The following is a 22,378-nucleotide window of genomic DNA, read 5'->3' as shown; positions in this document are numbered from 1 at the left end:
CAGGACCGGTATCATGGCGGAGAGCGAACGATCGCGATAATAGCTAGTTGTGATATCATAGACTTTCATTTGTGTCACTCTGTGTCGGCTGTGTTTTGGCGGTTAGGATTTTTTGGATACTTAAAGTGTGGCTTCGTACATCCAGGCGCCAAACTCACCTCAATTGCATCCCGTACACCCCACCTACAACCCAAATCCCAACTCACAATCATCAACCATGACTGCCTTCATTGTATCTCTATGGGACTCAATCTTCACACCTGGACCAACCCCAACCCTGGTCATAGCCACAAATGCATCCTTCATCGCATTGATCAGCCTTCTCACCGTTCTGGCATTCATGACGCGGAATATCCACGTCTTTGCGCTCCTAGCGGTCGCAATTGGGCTGTGTGTCAGTGTGCAATGGTTCTTGAAGGAGCTTGCTGCGGTCAAGGAGGAGGAGGAGAAGAAGAGTAAGGAGGGAGGTGCGACGGAACCGGCTGCAATAGTGGCAGAGGAGAAGAAGGAGCGGTAGACTAGATGGTGGGTCCTTGACCTCATTGGATTGTGCAAAATGTGCTGACAATAGGCTTAGGAAAAGGAGTTCTCTATTATCAAGAATATACCCAGCATTCGCATTGAGCCTCATGTTTTGTCTTAATTGCTCCGAATCCACCTCGCTACAGCTACCTCACTCCTAGAAACTCATGCCGGAGCACCAGGTCTCGCATTGGACGTCGCAGGGAGGATACTAGCTTGTGGTTAAATCATATACTTTCATTCAGCAACGTACAAGTTTCCTCACGCAACGGTACCCTGTATGTCTTGACACATCGCGTTCCGGGTTGGAAGGTGGGTGCAGTCGGGCGCAGCAGGGGTCCCCCGGATTTCATGCCGTACGAGCAGGACACCACCAAGAAATCATAATCCTATCAGGAATACACATATACCAGCAGCAATGTTCAAGCCAACACAGGTCTGTGAGGGCACTCGCCGTCTTGCCATGACTACCAAGCAGGGTATGTTCTCCCCGTTTCACCACGGTCTCCAACCGGGCATGCTAACTTCTACTCACAGGTCGCAACTATTACAAGGGAACACGCACCGGTGCCATGGGTAGACATACCAAGCACGGAAACTACATCATCGACTACCGCAAGGTCCGCACCTATGTTGTTCCCGCCGGCCTTGCCGACACCCGCTTGACTCCCTTTATTGGAACTCACATCCCTCCAATAAAGTCAAGGTTCGGGGGATACAAGGATGGATTCCGTGGACAGTACTACTTGGATAGATGGAAGGCTGAGAATGCCTTTGAGGAGGGTCCGGCTGCGGCCGCGGCTAGGGCCTAGGTGAAGAAAGTTCAGCAGGGGGAAGATGAAGCGAAGAAAAATTCTGGGATGGTGAGGTACGGTGAAAGATACAACGGGATTTGATGAGATCAGGAATCGAGCGGGGCAGGAACTCCTAGCTTGTGGTGATATCATACACTTTCATTCAGCTGACGTACAGAAGTCCTCGCGTACCCTAATATCTTGACACATCGCCACAAACTTGGTAGATCTCACCTCTTTAGCACGGAGGCAGAAGGAGAGGCAGCTGACCTTTGCCTAAGGACATAAGACTGTCTTCTGACTGGATCGAAACCTCCCTCAATTACTTAGACCCACCAGATTTCGCCTTTCTGTAGCATATGCTGTCAATCCACAAACGTACAAGTACTCATTTAAGCACCTGTTTATAGCTAGTAGCAACAACGTATGCTGCGCACCAGATCACTCAGTGTCCATAGCATCTTCATCGTACCCATCGTACTCGTCATCCGCCATATCCAGCTCCGTATCGTTCCCGTCCACACCCACCTCCTCCAGCACTTTTTCTCGGGCCTCAGTTGCTGCCCCCGCCTGTTTGTTCACAAATTCCTCCACAACCGGCGGCCTCCACACAACCAAACTATTGGCATCACTGGGCTCGGGTAAAGCAATAGTCTTGAGCAGCCGTGGCGGGATAGGTGCCGCGGCCGAGAAGTTACCGATGACAGTGACTTTCGGCGTGGAAGGAGGCGAGTCGACGATGTCGTCTTCGAGCGAGGTGATCACGGTTGTGTATGCGTCTTTCTCGTAGGAGGTCGACTGGGGCATGGGGACGTCGTCATCATTGATATCAAGGTTGGCAGGCTCTGGGTTTGAAGGCGGAGGTGGGACTGTGTCAGGCAGTTAGCGGGCTATGGCTCAGAACGGGCGGACGATAGGACGTACCATTAGCCTTTCCTCCTTCATCTCCCGTTCCTAAAGACAAATCTCCAAACTGTAGATGCAACTTCTTACTCGCATGACCCCCTTCATCACCCGCATCCCCAAATTCCTCCGCAGCAGATCGTTTCTTTCGCCAGGAATCCTCTCTCATCGCACGTAAACTTCAGCTTTGATCCACGATCAAACAAGTTACGGTCGATATTTCATGAGCATTTGGCCTCGTCCTTTGCTCCAGTTGAATTTTCGTCCCGTTTCGGTGGGTATTCGGTGCACCTCGCGTTTTTCTCGACTGCTTGCATCGCGACAAGTTCTTCGTTACAGTCACAGTCATAACAACGCCAACGACAGAATGGCAGAGTCGCAGGAATGGCCATCTAGGAAGGTGAGGAGGGTTGGTTCGGACTTTGTTTTGAATTGGAACTGATGTGTTATGGGTAGGTGCGAACGACCTTTTTGGAATATTTCAAGGAGAGGGGACACACCTACGTCCCTTCGTCCTCGGTTGTCCCGCACGATGATCCCACCCTTCTCTTCGCCAATGCTGGTATGAACCAATTTAAACCTATCTTCCTCGGTACTGTCGACCCTACGACTGAGGCCGCCAAGTGGAAGCGTGCGGTCAACTCCCAGAAGTGTATCCGTGCAGGAGGAAAGCACAATGACCTCGAGGATGTCGGTCGCGATTCTTACCATCACACCATGTTCGAGATGTTGGGTAACTGGTCCTTCGGCGACTACTTCAAGAAGGAGGCTATCGAGTACTCATGGGAGCTCCTCACCAAGACCTTCGGTCTCCCCGCTGACAGGATCTACGTCACCTACTTCGAGGGTTCGGAAAAGGCCGGGTTGGGCCCTGATTTGGAGACGAAGAATTTATGGTTGTCAGTTGGTGTTGCGGAGGATCACATTTTGCCTGGAAACATGAAGGACAACTTCTGGGAGATGGGTGACCAGGGACCTTGTGGACCTTGTTCCGAGTTGCACTTCGACCGTATTGGTGGACGTAACGCTGCGCACTTGGTTAACATGGATGACCCCAACGTTCTCGAGATCTGGAACAACGTCTTCATGCAGTACAACCGTGAGGCTGATGGTACTTTGAGGACCCTCCCCGCCCAGCACGTTGACACCGGTATGGGTTTCGAGCGTCTCGTGTCTGTTCTTCAGAACAAGATGTCTAACTACGACACTGATGTCTTCACCCCTCTCTTCGACAAGATTCAGGAGCTGACCGGCGCACGGCCGTACGGCGGTGCTTACGGTGAGGAGGATGTCGACGGTATCGACACTGCTTACCGTGTCGTTGCTGACCACGTTCGTACTCTTACCTTCGCCATCTGTGACGGTGGTGTTCCCAACAACGAGGGTCGTGGTTACGTCCTTCGCCGTATTCTCCGTCGTGGTGCCCGTTACATCCGCAAGAAGTTCAACGTTCCCATCGGATCGTTCTTCTCCCGCCTCGCCCCCGTCCTCGTTGACCAGATGTCCGACATCTTCCCAGAGCTCAACAACAAGATGGGTGATGTTAAGGAGATTTTGGATGAGGAGGAGGAGTCTTTCTCCCGTACCTTAGATCGCGGAGAGAAGATGTTCGAGCAGTACCTTAAGGCTGCTCAGGCCAAGGGTGCTAAGCAGTTGGAGGGTGCCGATGTCTGGAGACTATACGAGACCTACGGTTTCCCCGTCGACTTGACCCGCTTGATGGCTGAGGAGAATGGCCTTGGTGTTGATGAGGAGGGTTTCGAGAAGGCTCAGGAGGATTCCAAGGCCATTGCTCGTGCTTCCCGTAATGCTGGTGGTAAGGGTGCTGAGCTTTTGAAGCTTGACGTGCACGTTCTCGGTAAACTCGCTGAGATGGATGAGGTTCCTAAGACTGACGACAAGTACAAGTACGAGCTCGGCAACATCAACGCCCAGGTCAAGGCTATCGTTCTCTCTAACAAGGACTTCGCTCAGACTACCGAGGGATCCCGGGAGGGCGAGCAGATCGGTATCCTCTTGGACAAGACTAACTTTTACGCCGAGCAGGGTGGTCAGGAGTTCGACACCGGAAAGATTATCATCGATGGTCAGGCTGAGTTCGAGGTTGACAACACCCAGGTTTACGCTGGTTACGTCCTCCACACCGGTTACATCAAGTACGGTTCCCTTAAGGTCAACGACGAGGTTATTTGCGAGTACGATGAGTTAAGAAGATGGCCCATCCGCAACAACCACACCGGAACTCACATTCTCAACTACGCTCTCCGCGAGGTCATCGGTGACAACGTACACCAACGTGGTTCCCTTGTCGCTCCCGAGAAGTTGAGGTTCGACTTCACCCACAAGACCGGTCTTACCATCCCCGAGTTGGCTAAGGTTGAGGAGTTGTCAAACATCGCCGTTAAGGACAATGTAAAAGTCTACGCCAAGGACGTCAAGCTCGACCTCGCCAAAGAGATCGCCGGTGTCCGTGCCGTTTTCGGTGAGACCTATCCTGACCCCGTCCGTGTCGTCTCCGTCGGTGTTTCGATTGAGGACATCCTCGCTGACCCCAAGAACGAAAGGTGGGAGAAAACCTCTATCGAGTTCTGTGGTGGTACTCACGTTGCCAAGACTGGTGACATCAAGGACTTCGTCATCGTCGAGGAGTCCGGTATCGCGAAGGGTATCCGCCGTATTATCGCTGTCACCGGCGAGGAGGCTCACCGCGTCTCCCGCGAGGCCAACGAGTTCTCCGCTCGTCTCGACACCCTTGACAAGATGGCCCTTGGTCCTCAGAAAGAGGCTGAGGTCAAGTCCACCTCTGTTGAGTTGAACAACCTTTCCATCTCCGCTGTCCGTAAGCAGGAGTTCCGTGACCGTTTCGCCAAGATCTCCAAGGAGGTCGCCGATGCGGAGAAGGCTAAGAAGAACGCCGAGTCCAAGGAGACTGTCGAGGCTGTCAAGAAGTACATCGAGGAGAACAAGGAGGCTCAGTTCATGGTTGCTGTTGTGCCCAATGTCTCTGCGAACCCCAAGGCTTTGCAGGAGGCTATCAAGCACGTTTCCAAGAACGCGAAGGACAAGTCTGTTTACTTGTTGGCTGCTGATGCCGCTGCGGATGGTAAGGTTGCGCATGCCTGTATCGTCTCTAAGGACGCTGCTGGCAAGGGTGTCAACGCACAGGAGTGGTCTGGAGCCGTCTCCAAGATCGTTGGTGGTCGTGCTGGTGGAAAGCCTGACTCTTGCCAGGGTGTTGGTACGGAGGTCAGCAAGGTCGATGAGGCTGTTGCTGCTGCTGAGGAGTACTTGAAGAACTTGAAGCTCTAAGTTTTATAGCGCAATACTGGAAAAGAATGAGAAATTGGAAGAGAGGAGAGGAGAAGATAGTCCACTAGAGGAGTTTTTGGCATTCGCTTTTGGGATTGGGCATGCTAATGTAAGGAATTTGACTGCGTGTGATATAATCTCCGGAGCAATATTTTGTCTGTTTATGTACTGTGGATGGTAGACTGTGGCCGGTAACCCCAAATCACCAGAAACGGGTCCAAATCAAAGTGCAGAGGTATACGTCTCGAGCTAGCTTGACATACCATCCCCTGCTGGACGCTTTTGAAGGATGTTGTTGAGTTCTGAGTCAGGTCGATAGCGGTGATGACACTGAAATCATGACAGAAATACCAGTATGCGTGAGGTTGAATGTGGAGCTGGGCAAAGTTGCAGTTGACGGGGAAGGAACAGCTATGGGTGTGGAAGAAGAATCTGCGAATCACCCAATTTCCCACGCATATTTTTCGGTATGTTTTGGACTGACAAAGGCGCGTAGCCCTACAAGTGATCATCTTTATACATGCTGGGAAGTTTTCATTTCAACTCGGTCCAGATATCAAACGTGGGTTCGTCCGCAAAAGTAAATGTCGACTGGATGACAATTTCTGATGATGACGCAAGAACTAAGAGTTGAGCAAATGCAGAAACAGGCCTAAGGTTATCTCAGCAGATGTAACACAGTGGATGATTTCAAAACTACATCCCTCCGGTGTCATATCCAGATTGTCCGGAATGCTTCCCACGGCAACAAGATTCTAGTAATACTGTCCCTTCCCCGCATATTCCTCCCCTTTTGCACCATCAACATCAGCCTCACCATCCTCTTCCTTCAACGCCGGCTCCACAAACTCCTTAACGCTAACAATTTCCCGTCCACTCGGCATCCGCCCCACGATCTCCCCCACACCCGGCACGGCCAAAAACGTAACCCCATCATTAATCTTCTTCCACGCTCTCCACGCTTCCTCACATTCCTTCTGTAATGGCGCATCACCGGCGGAGAGAGCGACAGCAGCGTGAGAGGCGGCAACAGCTTCTCCCATTTCTCCCCGTTTCTCTGCTTCGTGCCCCATATAGAGTAAGACGCGGGCTTTTGCCTGTTTCTGTGCTGTGAGGATGTGTTTCTTTAAGTCTGTGTCGAGGTGGGAGGGGGTCGAGGATAGTGCGCCTGAGGCTGCTGAGAGGTGTTCGTATGAACTCGCTGCTAACCGGGCCAAGACGCCTGGATTCGTCTTTCCTGTTGATACGGCGCGGAGGAGGGCGCAGTGCTGTGCGGAGGCGAGGGTGGTGAGGTGAAGGACGGTTAGGGTATGCGGGGATGTCTCGGGGAGGCTCGTGGAGAAGGGGAGGAGGGAGGGGAGGGTGGTATTGCTGAGGTATGTGAAGACCCCGGCTGCGCGTGCGTAATTCTCCGCCGCTTGATTCCATCTCCTATCCGCCGCCGATGCTGGTGATGAAGCTGATGGTGATGATGGCCGACCAAGGAGTGATGAGGCGTAATTCGAGAGCGCGTAGGCGTATGTCAGAAACACGAATAAGATCTCATAATCGATCCCAGGGAGGTTTTCGATCCGCGGCTGACTCTTGCCCGGAACCTTCGTGTCGAGCAACGTACACCTCCAATCCAACTTAACCTCATCCGCCCCACCTCCCCCCTCCCTCGTACTGATCCACCCCTCCTTCAACCCCCGCGCAAGCCAAAACAGATACGGCAAATACTCCTCGATGACATTGACTACCGAGAAGAGATCTGAGTCGATGTCGGCGGGGGAAGCGCGTTTGAGACGTTTGAGCACGTCACGGAGGCGGGCGCGGTGGGTTGTTGTTGTTGTGAGGTGAGGGGAGGTTGAGGGTGGAGTGAAGTGGAGGAGGGTTGACCAGGAGAGGGCGCCGGTCGTTGGGAGGGTGAAGATGAATGGTGGCATCAAGCAATAAGCAACAGCGGATCAACAGCGGATCAACAGCGATGGAGGGAGGGGTGTATTGCACCGGCTCGTACGTGAGGCTGGTGTGGCACAGCAATCGATAGGAAACCTTCGCTGAATCTACGTTACACCTCCCCGTCAGATCAATCCAGCAACATGCCCAAGGCCTCGAAAAAGAAGAAGGAGAAGAAGGCTGACTTTGCCGTAGGCCTTTCCCTCTTTCCCGAACTTGCGAATCAAGGACTAATGACGAGGACGGTAGAAAAGAAAGTTGAAGGTGGGCAAGTCGAAGGCGCAGCCGGCCAATTTCACAGATACTTCGTTCCGGTCGAAAGCTGTTACGCTACCAACCCAATTTACCGATGTACAAGCCGCGAACCCTGATGAAGCGCCTGCCTCCTCGACCCTCGACCAACAAACCCTCGATCACCACCTCGCACTGACAAAACATTATTCCGCAACCAACAGAACAGCGGCCCTCACAGCCCTCACAGATATCCTGAAAAAACACCCACCGGGCCCCCTCCACCTCTCGCCTATCATCACAGCCCTCGCTCCCCTAATTCTCGACGACGAACCCAAAGTCCGACAAGCCCTCCTAACCCTCCTCGAATCCCTCGCGCCCAACGAAGTCACCTGGTTAACCCCCCACACCCCCCTTCTCCTCCTCTATATCTCTTCCGCAATGACCCACATCGCCCCCGGCGTCCGCGGATACTCTACCCGATTCCTCCACTGGCTCCTCGAAGCGAGTTCAAACGCCGTAGTGAGTGCGTGGACCCTGAAGGTCTGGACAGGGTTCGCGGGCCTGTTGGGGTGGAGCGTCCCGGGGCTGGGTGTGGATAATGGGAAGCGGGTTAATAATACAAGTGGGTTGGGGGGTAAGATCAGCAGGGGGAGGCATTTGAAGTGTTTGGGGGTTATGTTGAGGATGGGATTACATGTTGCGAGTGAGGGGGAGGGAGGTGCAAAGAAGGAGAGGGTGCCGAATCGGTGTGTGCACCCGGCGTATGCCTTACCTCGGACGACAAACCCCTACGCGCATCTTTCCCTGTTCACACCAGCACCTACACCCTCAACCGCCGGTTCCACCTCCGGCCCCGCCGTCGTTGCAAGCCCAGAAAGTCCACACGGCCGTTACCTCATCCTTCGTCCCTATCTCCCCGGAATCATCAAATGGCTCTCCGACTCCGCACAAGACGATGATAGAGAGCTGAAGGCAGGGGTGAGGGAGATTGCGGGTGTGCTGAATGGCGTGATTAATCGGGAGGAGGTTGCGGAGGAGGAGGGTGGGAATGGTGATGGGCTGAGGAGTGAGTGGGAGTTTGCGAAGGGGAGGATTTGGGGGAATGTCTAAGAGATCGTACAGATCGTGGAGATGAGAAGAGGGTTGTCGGACTATTGCGGGACGCTTGAGCACCTGATGATCCAGAAGAGTAGGAGACCATGCTATAGGGAAGAACGAGCAAATAACGAGAATAGACCATTCGAAAGTACTAAGTACATGATATCATGTAGATGGAATATTAGACCTTATCTGATCATTCGGTTATCAGTGTTTCCTGGGGTAGATTCGGTAATGCAGCCTTAGAATGAAGTGTGTGCTCGGACCGACACCCTCGCAGTCAGAGGGAGGGTGCCCTGCCACAACACCATAACCACCTGATCTATTAGACGAGTAGCATACAGTCTACCACCAGTCAAACAGCATATATACTAGTCGAGCTCAGGTGAACAACCGGCTGCAAGGGCTCTCAGCACGATGGCGACGACAGTCACTGCCTTTCTTACGGAAACCATCACGGCGACGGTTGCCGCTGCCTCAGTCTCTGCTTCCGCTTCCGCGACTGCTGGGAATTCAGTTACGCCGCAGGGTGGGATTCTGGAGGGCGAGAATCCTACACACTATGACCCCCAGAATCCAATTATCCTGTTTATCATCCAGGTATGCTTCTCTCTTCCCGCTCTCCTCCAAAAAGTTGTGGCTAATGGGTGTTTGCTCTGATAGGCAGGCATCATCATCATCTTCTGCCGCCTCCTCCACTACCCCCTCTCACTCCTCCGCCAACCCCGCGTAATCGCCGAAGTCATCGGCGGCGTCCTCCTTGGTCCATCCGTCATGGGCCGTATCCCCTCCTTCACCTCCACAATTTTCCCACCCGCCGCCATCCCGAATCTGTCGCTCGTTGCGAATCTGGGGTTAGTGTTGTTTTTGTTCATCGTGGGGTTGGAGGTCGATTTGAGGTGGGTGAGAGGTGAGTGGAGGGTTGCGGCGGGTGTCGCGGCCGCGGGGATGGGAGTCCCGTTTGGGCTTGGTGTTGGGATTGCGTATGGACTATATCACGATTTCAGGGATGAGCCTGGGACGGAGCCGATTGCGTTTGGGACGTATGCGTTGTTCATTGGGGTTGCGATGGCGATTACGGCGTTTCCGGTTTTGTGTAGGATTTTGACGGAGTTGAAGTTGTTGAGTACGCCAGTGGGGATTATTGTGTTGAGTGCTGGTGTTGGGAATGATGTCGTGGGGTGGATTTTGCTCGCATTATGTGTCGCGTTGGTCAACTCCGGGTCGGGTGTCGCGGCGGTGTGGGTCCTCCTCACGGCGGTGGGATATACGCTCTTCCTCTTCTTCGCTGTCCGGCCAGCGTTCATGTTGGTCCTCAAACGGACCCGAGCCTTGGAGGATGGACCATCGCAGGGTGTGATCGCACTTACCCTCCTCATCGCTCTCTCCTCTGCGTTCTTCACGGGAGTCATCGGAGTCCATCCTATCTTTGGGGCCTTCATGGCCGGACTAATCTGTCCCCACGACGGCGGCTTCGCAATCAAAGTCACTGAAAAGATCGAGGACTTGGTCAGCGCGCTCTTTCTCCCCCTCTACTTTGCCCTCAGTGGACTCAGCACCAATCTTGGACTTCTGGATTCGGGGAAAACATGGGGGTATGTCATCGGTGTCACTGTCATTGCGTTTTTGGGGAAGTTCTCGGCTGCGTCCGTAGCGGCACGAATGAGTGGGTTATTTTGGAGGGAAAGTATGGCGATTGGGAGTTTGATGTCGTGTAAGGGGTTGGTGGAACTCATTGTGCTCAACATCGGGTTACAGGCACGGATTTTGAGTCAGCGGACATTCACGATTTTCGTCGTTATGGCGCTCGTTACCACCTTTGCGACGACGCCATTGACGGTCGCGTTATACCCAGTCTGGTACCAGAAGAAGTTGGAGGCGTGGAAGAAGGGACTCATTGATTGGGATACGGGACGGCCTACAACGAAAGGGAGGGCGGAGGAGGAGGACGTGAGTGTTGTTGCGGCGAGGCTGGAAAGTGGGAAGGTTAGGGATCTGTTGGTGTATTTGCGATTGGAGAACATGCCTGCGTTGATGACGTTCGTCTCTTTGCTTGGTGGGAGGCCTCATGACATCAAGCGGGTGCACCCGTCTCACGCCGCCACGACTCTTGGTGAGACCGAGCCCGCACCGCCGAAGAGACCGGTTGAGGTCCACGGTGTTCGCTTGATGGAGTTGACTGAGCGTGATTCATCCGTCATGCGCGTCTCCGAAGCCGAAGACCTCAGCTGGCGTGATCCCATAATCAACACCTTCCGCAACTTCGGTCGTCTCTACAACCTCGGCGTCTCAGGCGAAGTCCTCATCGCGCCTGAATCTTCGTTCGCGGAGCTACTTGTCAGTCAAGCGGGGAGGGAAGACGTTGATATGTTGTTGTTGCCGTGGAGCGAGGGGGAAATGAGGGAGGGGGAGAGAGGCGGGTTTGAGGGATTGAGGGATGAGAGGACGTATGCGTCGTTTATCGGGGAGGCAGTGGAGGGGTCATCGCCGACATGCAATGTCGCTGTGCTTGTCAACAAGGGATTCGGTGGCTCATCTCCGGTTGAGGAACGTCGTCCACACCCGTTGAGGCGTAGGACCTCTGCAATGAGTATCAGCGCCCACTCTCACAGCGTACGGGAGAAAACGGTCGCTCCGCCTATTCCGGATCGGAGTCATCATGTCTATATGCCGTTTTTTGGGGGTGCGGATGGGAGGGTTGCGTTGAGATTGGTGTTGCAGCTGGCGGAGAACGCGGATATCACAGCCACGATTGTGTTTTTCGAGCGTGTTGGGAGTGGAGAAGCCAGTTCTTCCGGGGTCGATCTTTCACCGACTACGTCCAGAACGGAGGATACGCCGTTACGTACCGTCCAATCGAAAACGAAGGACTCGACGCATGAGACTGAGCTCCAGGCTAGGGATTTGTCGTTCTTTGAGTCTATCCGTCGTTCGCTCCCGGAGAACCTCGCTTCTCGCGTCTTGTTGGAAAGCACACAAACATCTTCGCCAGTCGAGGATGCAATGGCACGCGCTGAGAGAGAAGTTGGACAAAACCCCAAAAACGCGGGAGATCTTATCGTGGTGGCGAGAAGGAGTAATGCAATTGACCCTATCGACAAGCCTGGGTCGTCGTATGGAACGCTCGGAGTTCTGGGCGGGAGATTCGTCGAGAGGGGATTAAGTGCGAGTGTTCTTGTCGTGCAGGGCGCTCGAGGGCATAGGCACGAGTAAAGGTGTCCATGGGTGCTCTCTTCGACAAATGAGGGTGTACGATATTTGTGGTCAGGCCTGTCGCCAGGAAGAATTTGGTTCTGGTGTAACATCTGGTTGATATCTAGCAAACGTATACCCGGTGATCTATTGGTTGGAGCTATGTTGCTTGCTTTCACCTACTTATATCTAATGGCAACTCGTCTGTAGGTTCACCATGGGGTCAAACTCCTCCTCCGATCTACCCTGTAGCACGAGTCACCAAATTGATGCCGTTCTATGCCTCGGCTTACGGACGGGCCGCCGTTTAACGTGCATCACATGGAAGCTCATGAACCGTGGGTCGCCATACAACCAGCTGGGCCTATTTTTGCTTTGCTGAAACCATCGAAACCAAACGTCATCGCTCTTCAGGACTATGGAGGTTTTCACCAGCATCTTGCTGGCTGGTATCATAGGCCTCCTCGTTGTCACCGTTTCCAGCGCCGGTAGGAACAAGCCCGCTCCGCTTCCTCCGGGCCCTCCTGGGCTCCCCTTTCTCGGCAACCTACACCAGCTCACGAAGGCCAAAGGTGGTCGTCAGCGTCAGTTCTACAAAGACCTTCATGCCAAGTATGGCCCCATCGTCGCTTTGAGAGCTGGGCCTTTCCGTACGATCATCTCTATTGCCGACGGCAAGATAGCAGATGAGTTGATGAATAAGCGTGGGGCTGTATATGGTGGAAGGCCGCACCTCCATATCATGGATATCGTTGGAAAGCACAGGTTTGCCATGATGACCTACAACGCTGAATGGCGGGCACGTGCATCTCCTTACTCCCCTCTTAACGAGTCTCACAGTGTATTTGCACATAGGAAAGCCGGAAAGTCTCTCATGCTCTTCTGGGTACCCACGCAGCCGAGAAATTCCATACTTTCCAGGAATACGAGAACCTTCAGTTCCTTAACCGTATGCTTCACGCTCCTGAGAAGTACCGTGAATGGACGAAACTCTTCTCGCTCTCCGTCATCCTTTCCGTTTTGTACGGAATGCGTATCGACGATCTGGAAAGTCCAGTCACTAAAGCACTTCAGAAGACTGCGGACAACCTTGCGAATCTCCTTCTCCCAGGACGGTTTCTGGTCGACTCGTTTCCCTTCATTCGTCATCTTCCCGATTTCTTCAACTCGTGGCGTGCCAAAGGTCGTGCGTATTATGAAGACGCGATTGGATTTTGGATTCCGTTCTGGGAGGTTTGCAAAGAAAATATTGAAACTGGGAAAACTCCGCATACATTCGGGGGTGCACTTCTGAAGCACCAGAAGGAGGATCCAGAGAAGTGGACGGATCTGAGGATTGGCTATGGTCTGATGGGATCTTTGGTATTTGCAGGAGCTGACACGGTATCCTGCTACTACCATTGACTCTGTTTTTCTGCTAATCGTGTTCATAGACCGCGATATGGACAACAGTGTTCTACGTAATCGCTGGGCTTCATACAGAATGCGTCAAAAAGGCCCAAGCCGAACTCGACGAGGTCGTCGGGCCGAACCGCCTGCCAACTTGGGAAGACGAGCCCTCCCTCCCCTACGTGCATGCGTTCATCAAAGAATGTCATAGGTGGCAGGGCATTGCTCCTTTCGGTACCTCCACTTCCATTCTCAACGTCTTGTCTGTTCCCCATGTGACTGACCGTGCGAAACCTTAGCACTTCCCCATGCAACAACCCAAGACGACGTATACAACGGCTACCACATCCCAGCAGGCTCAGTCATCTCCGCACAAGTCCACATAATCAACCGTGATCCCGCTCATTACTCCTCCCCAGACACCTTCGACCCCACTCGCTTCCTCAACCACACCCTCTCCGCCTCCGCCTCAGCAACCCAATCCGACCCCATGAAACGCGACCACTTCAGCTATGGCTTCGGAAGACGTATGTGTCCAGGTATCCATGTCGCCGAAGCTAGCTTGTTTTTGCAGGTCAGTAGGTTGTTGTGGGGATTTGACATTGCTAGGCCTGTGTGGAAGAAGACTGGGAAGGCGGTCAAGGACTTTGCTGAGTTCGATATCTGTACGTTGTACCGAACTTGATGTGGATGGTTGATGCTGACTTTGAGAATAGTTGTCAGTTATTCTGCGGCTGCCGCTGAGATTGATACTAAGATCAGTTCACGTGGACCAGCGTATGCCCAGGTGATGGAGGAGGAGGCTGCCAATGCGAGGACGGAGCTTGGAAAGATTCACGCAGAAACGCAGCCGGAATCAACTCAGTAGCGAGGTTCTGTGCTTGCACGCGTTATTTGTATGCCCGGTGCAAAGTCTCTCATTACCACTCTTCTTCGCAAGACTACTGGCACGGGTGTGAAGTGCTCGATGCAGGAATAAATGTGTTAATGACAGGCACGCTCTTTTTAAGGGTGACTCAGTATATTGTATGATGCTAGAATGCTCTTTCGTTCCCTTTTCCTTTCCTGTCCACCTTGCCTATTGAGCCCCGTCCTTCCTCTTGGTCCATGTTATTCGCTGCCTCATCGACTTCCACCACCTCCTTCCCAACCTACGTATACGGCTCCGCTCCATTCCCATTATGCACCACATCGTCCTCAACGGCCTTACCCTTTCCTTTGTCCTTCTTCTCCTCTTTCTTCATGCTAAACTTGCTCTGAATCTCCTTGAAATGAGCCAACTCCTTCTCACTAACACTCGGGACCAACTCATTCATCGCATCTTTGAAATCCTCTTCTGTAACGACAACTTCAGTATCCTCCTCAGTCGCCAGGTGATCGAAGAAATAGTGTGTTGAAATGGGAGGGACGTAGGACTTGACCTTCCGATCCACGGCGGCCGCTTGTCGTGTCATGGCCTTCAGCATGGCATCAGAACACAGGGCGTAGAAATCGGCTCCGGTGTAGGTAAAAGGACAGGCATTGGCGATGTTCGCAAGGTCGAGGGGTGGCGAAAGGCGGAACCTGTAAGCGATGTCAGTAGCAGATCGTGGACGCAACAGGAGCATTGACTTACTTTCGTGTCAATGCTTGCAAGATGTTCAGCTGCTGCTCATGCGTATTACTGACTCCGAGATACACCATTTTGTCGAATCTGTGAGGAATTGTCAGCGACTCCGCAAAAACATGCCGAAGGCCAAAGCTCACCGTCCCGGTCTCAACAAAGCTGGATCAAGCAAATCTGGCCTGTTCGTAGCTCCAATAACAAAGACATCTCCACTTCCCCCACCACTCATACCATCCAACTCTGCAAGCAATTGACTCACAATTCGATCCATCACACCTCCACTGTCACCCTGATTACCCCTCTTCGGCGCTACGGAATCCAGTTCATCGAAGAACACCACACAAGGCCTCGCTTCTCGAGCTCGCTGGAAGACACGGCGGACATTTGCTTCGGATTCACCGATGTACATGTTCAGCAACTCCGGACCCTTGACACTGAAGAAGTTGAGAGAGAAACTAGTTGCGACAGCTTTGGCGAGTAAAGTCTTACCCGTACCCGGGGGACCATAGAAGAGGATACCCGAACGCTTCTTCATCCCCGAAGCGAACAGTTCGGGGTGATCCAGAGGAAGTTGGATCGTGTCCATGATATCATCCTTCACACTCGCCAACCCACCGACATCATCCCATGTTACGTTCGGGATCTTCGGCGCACCGATGGAGTCCGAATACGCCTTTCTCGCCTCCGTCATTGCCGCCTCGAAATCTGCCGCAGTTACCCACCTCCCAGCAACCTGCACATCCTTCGCCGATATAGCTTGTCCAGAGCTGGAGATGAAGTTCTCGATCCGGGTATCGGCGACCATTTCTGCTCGCCGTACAACATCTACCAAATCACCCGCAACAAGCGCAGCGCTCTTGACCGCCAGACTCCTCAACTCAACATCCGGACTAACCCTCACGCCGCCCCTCTCAACCAGCGTCTCCAAGATACACAACCTCTCCCCCTCGCTTGGCGCCCCAACCTCAATCTCATGCCGAAACGCCGCCACGACACCCTCCCCAACCTTCTCCTTCTCAGAGGTTGTACCAACAAGCGCAACGCCGAATTCACCGGCAAGTTTTCTCGCCTCTTCCAGTGCCTCAGCAATAATCTCTCTCCCAAAGCTTTCCCCATTCTCGTTGTCAGACTTCTTCCTCCCCAACGCCTCGACATGCCGCAAGAGGATGAGGCAAGGCGCATACGCCCCAGCTCTCTCAATCCTGGCCCTCAAATACGCCTCCGTTTTTGCACTCGTCTCACCAACGATCTCGTACGCGTTTATCTCGAAGACGTGGATACCAAGTTCTCCCGCGGCCCAGTGCGCGAGTGTGGATTTCCCAACGGCGCGGGCGCCGTAGAGGAGAATTGTGCTTATAGGAAGTTTGCGGGCACGCGGGGATAGGGCGGCGGTGAGCAGGGCTTTTAGGCGGGGGTAGGCTGGGGGCAGATCCGTGGCGGGGGTGGAGGAGGGTGGCGATGCTGGTAGGGTTGTTGATAGGCCAAGATATGTCGGCCATCCGCTCGATAGCTTCGGTATGGTAAGTTGTTTTGAGCCGACTTGTGTCATCCTTGTCGTTTTTGGATCGACAATGACCTCCGCATCCTTCATTTCACCCTCGATCTCGACCATAAACCAGACTGCCGCCGTTTTTCGTCCACTCAACAGTTCCAGATCCTCACCATCGTCCTCATCTGCGTCGGGAGAAGGCGGGACGTATAACGCACGAGCAGTCTCCTCGTCAATCCCGACGCCGAAGATATCGCCACTTCGCATCACTCGTTTCATGTTGGAGAAATGGGATTTCAGTGCACTGAGAACAGCTGGTTGGAGTTCGCGGTCCGTGGATGTCGGGGTGGGGATCTTGTATATGTTGATTGCGTCAGCGACTTTGAGGAGGGCCTGCTTCCTCTTCTCAGAAGGAGAGAGAGGTGTGAAGACGAGCTGAGCTGGTGATCCCATATTGTGCCATAACACTGGAGATAGACGTACGCCATCGTCACTTTCATCACCGGCGAATACCCGGACGAGCCGCTTGGGTACGTCAGCTCCGTTAGAAACCCAGCATAGGTCCTCACTGAAAAGTCCCAAAGAACACATGGCTTCCGAATTCAGCAAGACCCACACCTCCTTATCTTCGTCCTCTGAGATGTGCTGTCCCTGAAGTCGCTCAACCCGTACGGGTCTTGTCAAGACGTGAGCCTGCAAGGACGGTAGCAACGCTTTTGATTGTGTTGGCACGGAGAAATGCAAACTCGAAGTCAGACTTGTATGCGAACCTTCCAGTCCGAAGAACCGAGACTTGTCCAGCTCACCCACCAGCTCATCCACATCCTCCTCCCCAACCTCATTTGAACTGGCCCCTCGAGCAATCACAAGCTCAGTCTCCGCGCCAATGACTCCTTGTACCACAGGTTCGCATAATCGTAAATGGAGAGCCGTGTTTCCTCCTTCCACATCGAGCTGCAACTTCGTACCTGTTCGGATGATCCTCCCTGACCTCCGGATCCACTCCGCCAACCCCACTTTATTCTCAACAATCGCATCATAAAACACTGGATCTGTCGAAAGGATCACATTTGTCAGCTCCACAGGTCTAGTGGACTGTACCTTCACCACCGTTCCATCCGTCCAGTCGCCGACCTTGCTCCCAATAGCGACAGTGCCAAATGGCAGTGACGGATTAAGATCAGCCCTGAGCACGCAATATTCTTTCGAATCGTAGATATTAACCTCAACGGCGACGTAGCAATACCCCCGAGAGATCTCCTCCGGTCGATACATCTCATCCCACAAATCCTGCGACATCACCGCAACCTCCTCAGACAACTCGTCAAGGACAGTCAACGTGGCACGTAATGGCATAAATCGCGGTTTCCGTAACGCTGCTGGCATCATGGAGTGTAACAGACTGTCGAAGTCCGTTGCGCTCTGGCTTTGGAGTATGTACGGTTACGGGGACCTCGGAGGTGCGGATTGCGGGGTCCCCGGTGGCGCTACTGCTGTGTGCAAAATTCTTGACGTAACTTTCCCATGTGCGCGCTAATCGCAAACTCCATATGACAAAAACCCCTAAAACAACATAGATAAAGGCCTCGGAGGTCGAGTAAGGGTTTAAAATGATCATACCTATCCTTAGCAATCACGTCGTGCCACCGGTTTTGGGCCACAAGGCCTCCCTCAGTCGCTTCATGCTGAAAAGGTGGTTTCAGGTTTAAGAAAGAAACGGACCCTAGAAGCCACTAGGGATGCAGCTCCGGGTTCCATGAGATAGAGGGAGCTTGGATGAACAAGTTCTATGTGTGGTTTCTTTGATTCTAACAGGTTTTGAGGTTTGTGGGTCCAGAGAGTGTTTTCGTTGCTTTCATGCATGTTCATGCAACATTATGCACCTATGGCGAAATCCTTCATAATGTCACAACTCTATGAGAAACGGTACTAAACGCATTTTGAGGACATCTATCGATTCCTAAGAGTATGATCTATCGACTTTCACCCTGAAATCGCCCTCCTAAGCCTTGTCTACGAAGATGGGCTGGTTCATGAAACTATTCCCGCGCAGGTAGGCGGTAAAATGCGCCGCGTCAAGAATTTTGCACACAGCAGTAAGGCAGCGGGTGGTGAACTGAGGATTCCAATTGCAATGGCATTGCAAAGACCAGGGTAGCTGGATTTGAAAGATTAGATAAGTACCATATAGCTATGATCGCAAGACAAACTCCAAGTACATACGCCTATAACCAACCCCTCAAGCAATGCTTCAACGTGATGAAATGACTGACCTCGGCCCCTCCCAAACCAACAAACAACGAATAACAAAGAAAACCACAGATAGACAATACCAAGACACGGCCCTCACATATCAGGCCCGGCCAAAACCTCCTTCATCGTCTGCCCAAACTCCCTAACATACCTCACCTCATCCGCTGTAAACCCAAGCCCGGTAGGCCTCATCTTCCTCGTGAACCCAGCCAATACCGCTCCCGTCTTACTCTTCAACACCTGCTCAGTGCGCGTGCCACCCTCCCTCCAAAGCGGCATCAGGATTCCGACTTTGAAAGCTGCGGGATCGGTATTGTCGCCTTCGTCGTTGTCAGGGTTTTGGTAGATCAAACCGCCATCACTGCGGAGAGCGCGGAGGTGGAGGGAACCGTCGAAGACGGGGGGAGGGCGCGGCATGCCGACTTCGGCGAGGAGCTCGGTGGTGATTCCGGCAGCAGCATCCACGATCAAGTTGTTCCCTCCACGTCCTCCACGGGAGGTGGCACCCGATGTGTTAGCCTGGTTACGCTGCGGCGAGATACGAAGGATATAAACGAAATCCAACCTCAACGTCTGCGCGATTAACTGTACCGCAAGCTGTGCAGGAGGCAAAGTCTGTTGCTGAGGAGCAGGCGCAACTTGACGAGGGACAGAAGCAGGCGTGACGTTCTGTCCAGCACGAGCATGAGCCATAGCTTCCTGCTTCGCACGCTGCTGTTGCTGGAGTGCGAGAGCAGGGTCAACAGCGGAGCTTGTACCCGTAGCTTCAGACGAGAAAGAACCATCGCGATGACGACGAGCGGTGGTAGCGGACATAGCAGGACTCTCAGGCGGAGTAGGAACCCCCTGCGCAGACAACAACGCGCTCGAATGAGGACTAATTGACGAGGCAGGCTCATTCAACACAGGAACACCGCGCTGCTGTTGTTGTTGATGCTGCTGCTGCTGCTGCTTGGCCTTCATCGCTCTAACCCCATCCAACGTAACCTTCGGATTCGCAACAGCACCCTTCGTCCTCGTCGTAACCTTCCCATCCCCATGCACAACATCCCGTTGCACAAACTGCTTGTCATCCGTAAGAATCGCAGTCTTCTGTGAATCGGGCTCGAACTCGCTCAAATGGCCACCTTCAGCTTCAGCGACAGCGCGTGCGGCGGCTTCGGCAGCACGACGACCAGCGTACTCGACGGAACGGATCACGTCGTCGGAAATGGTACCGTCGTTACGACCGTACTTGAGGCGAAGGGGGAAGTCATCCTCGTTCTGTTGGTGTTGACGAAGAGCGTGATTGGATGGCTTCTTCCTGACCACAACCTCCGTCTCAACAATCTCTCCATCCGTCTCCTCAACCCCATTCCCATTCTCGTGCCCGTTTCCGTTGTAGTTCTCCCCATCCTCCTCCTCCCCAAACCTCCCATGATCAACCTCTCGATACCTCTCCTGCTCGCCCTCCATCGTGGCAACAGCACTCATCCCACTCAACTTCCCCAACCTCTTCGGCCCAAACTTGAGTGGAATATTCAATCCCATTCCACCGTTGGGGTTATCCATCCTCGTCGGAGACTCAGGCAACGACGTGGTTGCGCCCTGACGGAAAGATTGCAGTGTACTCTCCATCTCGGCACGTAACTTCTTCTCCCGCTCTGCACGCGCAAACTCGATCTCGTCCATCGCCATACGCGCATACTCAATCAACCTCCTCCGATCCGCAGGCGGGAACTCCGAGCGCGGTTTCGTATCGATGATACACACTGTTCCGATCGCGAAGCCATCCGGCGTGATGATGGGGGCACCACAGTAGAAGCGAATAAACGGATCACCCGTAACGAGAGGGTTATTACACAACCTCCAGTCATTGAGAGTATCGAGGACGACCATGGGCTCATTCGTCAAAATAGTATGTCCACAGAATGCGACATCTCGGCCCGTACTCGGTGCGCCCAAACCAACCTCACATTTGAAGAATTGTTTCTTCTCGTCGACGAGGGAGATGAGACACATCTTTGTTCCGAAATGACGACGAGCGGAGACAACGATGCGCTGGAAACGCTCGATAGAGGACGGTGCGGTCTTGACTCCACCAGCACCAGTAGACGAAGTCGACGGGAGGGAACGGAGGTCATCCTCACTAGGCCTCCTCGGGAACTTACTCTCGTCAACATGAACATCCGCATCACCTTCCTCAGGCATGATTCCATACGAATGCAGCGCGGCGATACGAGCCTTATCGTTCGCAGGCTTAGGCGCAGGGAAGAATCCGTTGACCTCGGCCGGGGCATGTTTGGACAAGACGGGCTTCGACACGTTGATCTTGCCTTCAGCGTAGGACTTAAGGTAGGTCGCCCAATCCATCTCCTCGACTTGTTGACCATTCAAGGAACCAGAACGGGCGGAGGCGAGGGAGCGGGAGTCGACGCTCGCTTCGCGCTGGCGGTGGGGAGCGACGTCGAGAGGAGCAGGAGGCCCACGGCGTTGATTCGCGAGACCAGCTTGCGATGGTTGGGCGCGGAGGGCCGGAGCACGGGGAACGATAGCCTCGTTCAGGTTGGAGTAATGCTGCGCGTACTGTTGTTGCTGATACGGCATGTGCTGCTGTTGCTGATGGTGGTAAGGAGCACCGCCAGAAGGAGTAGCGGAACGTCCAGACGACTCCTGGCGCATGCGTGTGACCTTGGGCGTAGGGGCATAAGCCTCATCCCTCGCGATAGGCCTCGACATAAGGGGGCGAGTGACGGGACTGACGTCGTCGGCAAGGTCGCTGATCGCTGGACCACCGTAGCCATTCACACTGAGTGCACCACCGCTCCTGGCATAAGACGAGGCAGACTGAGGAGGGTGACCGTCATAGTGACCTTGGCCTTGTTGAAGAGTGCTATGAGATGCTTGACGAGCGAGGGTGGAGAAGTTGTCGTTCACGGGCGTTTTGGACTTCTTCTTGCGCAAACCAAGAGAACGGGCGAAACGTTTGACGAAGGAGGCTTTCGGCGAGGGCGGACGAAGAGAGGCGAGGTCGGATTGATGCATCGTTTCTCTTATTGTATGTTGTAGTAGATGTTCAGTGTCGTAGTCGATAAGACCGAGACAAGGTGAGATGGAGTCGTCGAAAGGAACGAAGAAAACGATGAAGGGTACGGACTCGAGAAGACGTCGAGAAGAAGGTGAGGATGACCGTCACTTATAGATGAGCTGACGCTGACGAACGGCGAGGATCTACCCTCAACGGAAACAAGAGGCCTCAACTAGGACAAAAGGAGGTTTCGATCAGATAGAATAATCGCGTTTGACGGTACGCACCCCTCCTTTATTCGTCGAACTTGACTGGGGGATCTTTGACGAACGGCGCAGCAACTGATCAGTGTTTGACAGGAATCCTTGCCAGAACTTTGAACTTTCACGTGCAGCGCGTAATCAAACCCTTGTAAGGGATGAGCTGGTTCAACTTATTCGAATGTCGTCCTGAAGTAGATTGCTCGAAGACGTCCGCGTGATGCTGTCAAAGCTTAGAGCTTAGATGCGTAAGTGCAGCCGAAACCGGGATCTCTCCTCGTAACGGGTTACTCGATACAGATGACCCTGAAGCTCAAGGCGCTTGAATATGGTTTCGAGAGGGTCCGAGCAACGGTTTGGATGATTGTTGATGATGCTGGTCCG

At 53.4% G+C, this 22,378-nt stretch overlaps 10 protein-coding genes across 10 annotated transcripts; 6 read left to right on the top strand and 4 right to left on the bottom strand.

Moving 5' to 3' along the window:
- The first annotated feature begins 169 nt into the window (after positions 1-169).
- SAICODRAFT_31516 (Pkr1-domain-containing protein) lies at positions 170-613 on the top strand. Its single transcript, XM_019167935.1, has 2 exons — positions 170-525; positions 578-613. The coding sequence occupies exon 1, from the start codon at positions 218-220 to the stop codon at positions 515-517; it is 300 nt and encodes a 99-aa protein (XP_019022103.1). The 5' UTR covers positions 170-217; the 3' UTR covers positions 518-525; positions 578-613.
- A 275-nt stretch (positions 614-888) lies between these two features.
- Positions 889-1,533, top strand: SAICODRAFT_83850 (uncharacterized protein). The gene is made up of 2 exons (XM_019171338.1): positions 889-1,001; positions 1,060-1,533. The coding sequence occupies exons 1-2, from the start codon at positions 941-943 to the stop codon at positions 1,332-1,334; spliced, it is 336 nt and encodes a 111-aa protein (XP_019022102.1). The 5' UTR covers positions 889-940; the 3' UTR covers positions 1,335-1,533.
- Positions 1,534-1,757: 224 nt separating this feature from the next.
- Positions 1,758-2,388, bottom strand: SAICODRAFT_27059 (uncharacterized protein; the record flags this gene model as incomplete). Its single annotated transcript, XM_019166996.1, has 2 exons — positions 1,758-2,185; positions 2,241-2,388. The coding sequence occupies 2 exons, from the start codon at positions 2,386-2,388 to the stop codon at positions 1,758-1,760; spliced, it is 576 nt and encodes a 191-aa protein (XP_019022101.1).
- A 198-nt stretch (positions 2,389-2,586) lies between these two features.
- On the top strand, positions 2,587-5,528 carry SAICODRAFT_60583 (alanyl-tRNA synthetase; the record flags this gene model as incomplete). Its single annotated transcript, XM_019169779.1, has 2 exons — positions 2,587-2,619; positions 2,676-5,528. 2 exons carry the CDS (start codon positions 2,587-2,589, stop codon positions 5,526-5,528), a joined length of 2,886 nt encoding a protein of 961 aa, XP_019022100.1.
- Positions 5,529-6,114: 586 nt separating this feature from the next.
- Positions 6,115-7,527, bottom strand: SAICODRAFT_31513 (uncharacterized protein). Its single transcript, XM_019167934.1, has one exon. It carries the CDS (start codon positions 7,451-7,453, stop codon positions 6,284-6,286), a length of 1,170 nt encoding a protein of 389 aa, XP_019022099.1. The 5' UTR covers positions 7,454-7,527; the 3' UTR covers positions 6,115-6,283.
- Positions 7,528-7,594: 67 nt separating this feature from the next.
- On the top strand, positions 7,595-8,940 carry SAICODRAFT_31512 (uncharacterized protein). The gene is made up of 2 exons (XM_019167933.1): positions 7,595-7,657; positions 7,716-8,940. The coding sequence occupies exons 1-2, from the start codon at positions 7,610-7,612 to the stop codon at positions 8,808-8,810; spliced, it is 1,143 nt and encodes a 380-aa protein (XP_019022098.1). The 5' UTR covers positions 7,595-7,609; the 3' UTR covers positions 8,811-8,940.
- Positions 8,941-9,215: 275 nt separating this feature from the next.
- SAICODRAFT_9313 (uncharacterized protein) lies at positions 9,216-12,011 on the top strand (the record flags this gene model as incomplete). Its single annotated transcript, XM_019171856.1, has 2 exons — positions 9,216-9,398; positions 9,462-12,011. 2 exons carry the CDS (start codon positions 9,216-9,218, stop codon positions 12,009-12,011), a joined length of 2,733 nt encoding a protein of 910 aa, XP_019022097.1.
- A 397-nt stretch (positions 12,012-12,408) lies between these two features.
- On the top strand, positions 12,409-14,431 carry SAICODRAFT_96019 (cytochrome P450; the record flags this gene model as incomplete). The annotated part of the gene is made up of 5 exons (XM_019172022.1): positions 12,409-12,829; positions 12,889-13,373; positions 13,424-13,613; positions 13,679-14,044; positions 14,096-14,431. 5 exons carry the CDS (start codon positions 12,409-12,411, stop codon positions 14,245-14,247), a joined length of 1,614 nt encoding a protein of 537 aa, XP_019022096.1. The 3' UTR covers positions 14,248-14,431.
- On the bottom strand, positions 14,389-17,860 carry SAICODRAFT_21021 (AAA-domain-containing protein; the record flags this gene model as incomplete). Its single annotated transcript, XM_019166364.1, has 3 exons — positions 14,389-14,942; positions 14,995-15,072; positions 15,126-17,860. The coding sequence occupies 3 exons, from the start codon at positions 17,858-17,860 to the stop codon at positions 14,531-14,533; spliced, it is 3,225 nt and encodes a 1,074-aa protein (XP_019022095.1). The 3' UTR covers positions 14,389-14,530.
- A 960-nt stretch (positions 17,861-18,820) lies between these two features.
- On the bottom strand, positions 18,821-21,751 carry SAICODRAFT_9310 (uncharacterized protein; the record flags this gene model as incomplete). The annotated part of the gene is made up of 1 exon (XM_019171851.1): positions 18,821-21,751. The coding sequence occupies one exon, from the start codon at positions 21,749-21,751 to the stop codon at positions 18,821-18,823; it is 2,931 nt and encodes a 976-aa protein (XP_019022094.1).
- Between the last annotated feature and the right edge of the window lie 627 nt (positions 21,752-22,378).

The sequence above is a fragment of the Saitoella complicata genome, assembly GCF_001661265.1.
Source record: "Saitoella complicata NRRL Y-17804 unplaced genomic scaffold SAICOscaffold_22, whole genome shotgun sequence".
NCBI lineage: Eukaryota > Fungi > Ascomycota > Saitoellomycetes > Saitoellales > Saitoellaceae > Saitoella > Saitoella complicata.
The sequence above is the reverse complement of the archived record's forward strand: the minus strand, read 5'-3'. Positions and strand labels throughout refer to the sequence as shown.

Excerpts from the sequence above, each read along its gene's own strand:
- SAICODRAFT_31516 (XM_019167935.1), top strand. The coding sequence starts at position 218 with ATGACTGCCTTCATTGTATCTCTATGGGACTCAATCTTCACACCTGGA.
- SAICODRAFT_31513 (XM_019167934.1), bottom strand. The coding sequence starts at position 7,453 with ATGCCACCATTCATCTTCACCCTCCCAACGACCGGCGCCCTCTCCTGG.
- SAICODRAFT_83850 (XM_019171338.1), top strand. The coding sequence starts at position 941 with ATGTTCAAGCCAACACAGGTCTGTGAGGGCACTCGCCGTCTTGCCATG. Across the intron at positions 1,002-1,059 it reads TGCCATGACTACCAAGCAGG|GTCGCAACTATTACAAGGGA; the intron begins GTATGTTCTCCC and ends TTCTACTCACAG.
- SAICODRAFT_31512 (XM_019167933.1), top strand. The coding sequence starts at position 7,610 with ATGCCCAAGGCCTCGAAAAAGAAGAAGGAGAAGAAGGCTGACTTTGCC. Across the intron at positions 7,658-7,715 it reads AGAAGAAGGCTGACTTTGCC|AAAAGAAAGTTGAAGGTGGG; the intron begins GTAGGCCTTTCC and ends CGAGGACGGTAG.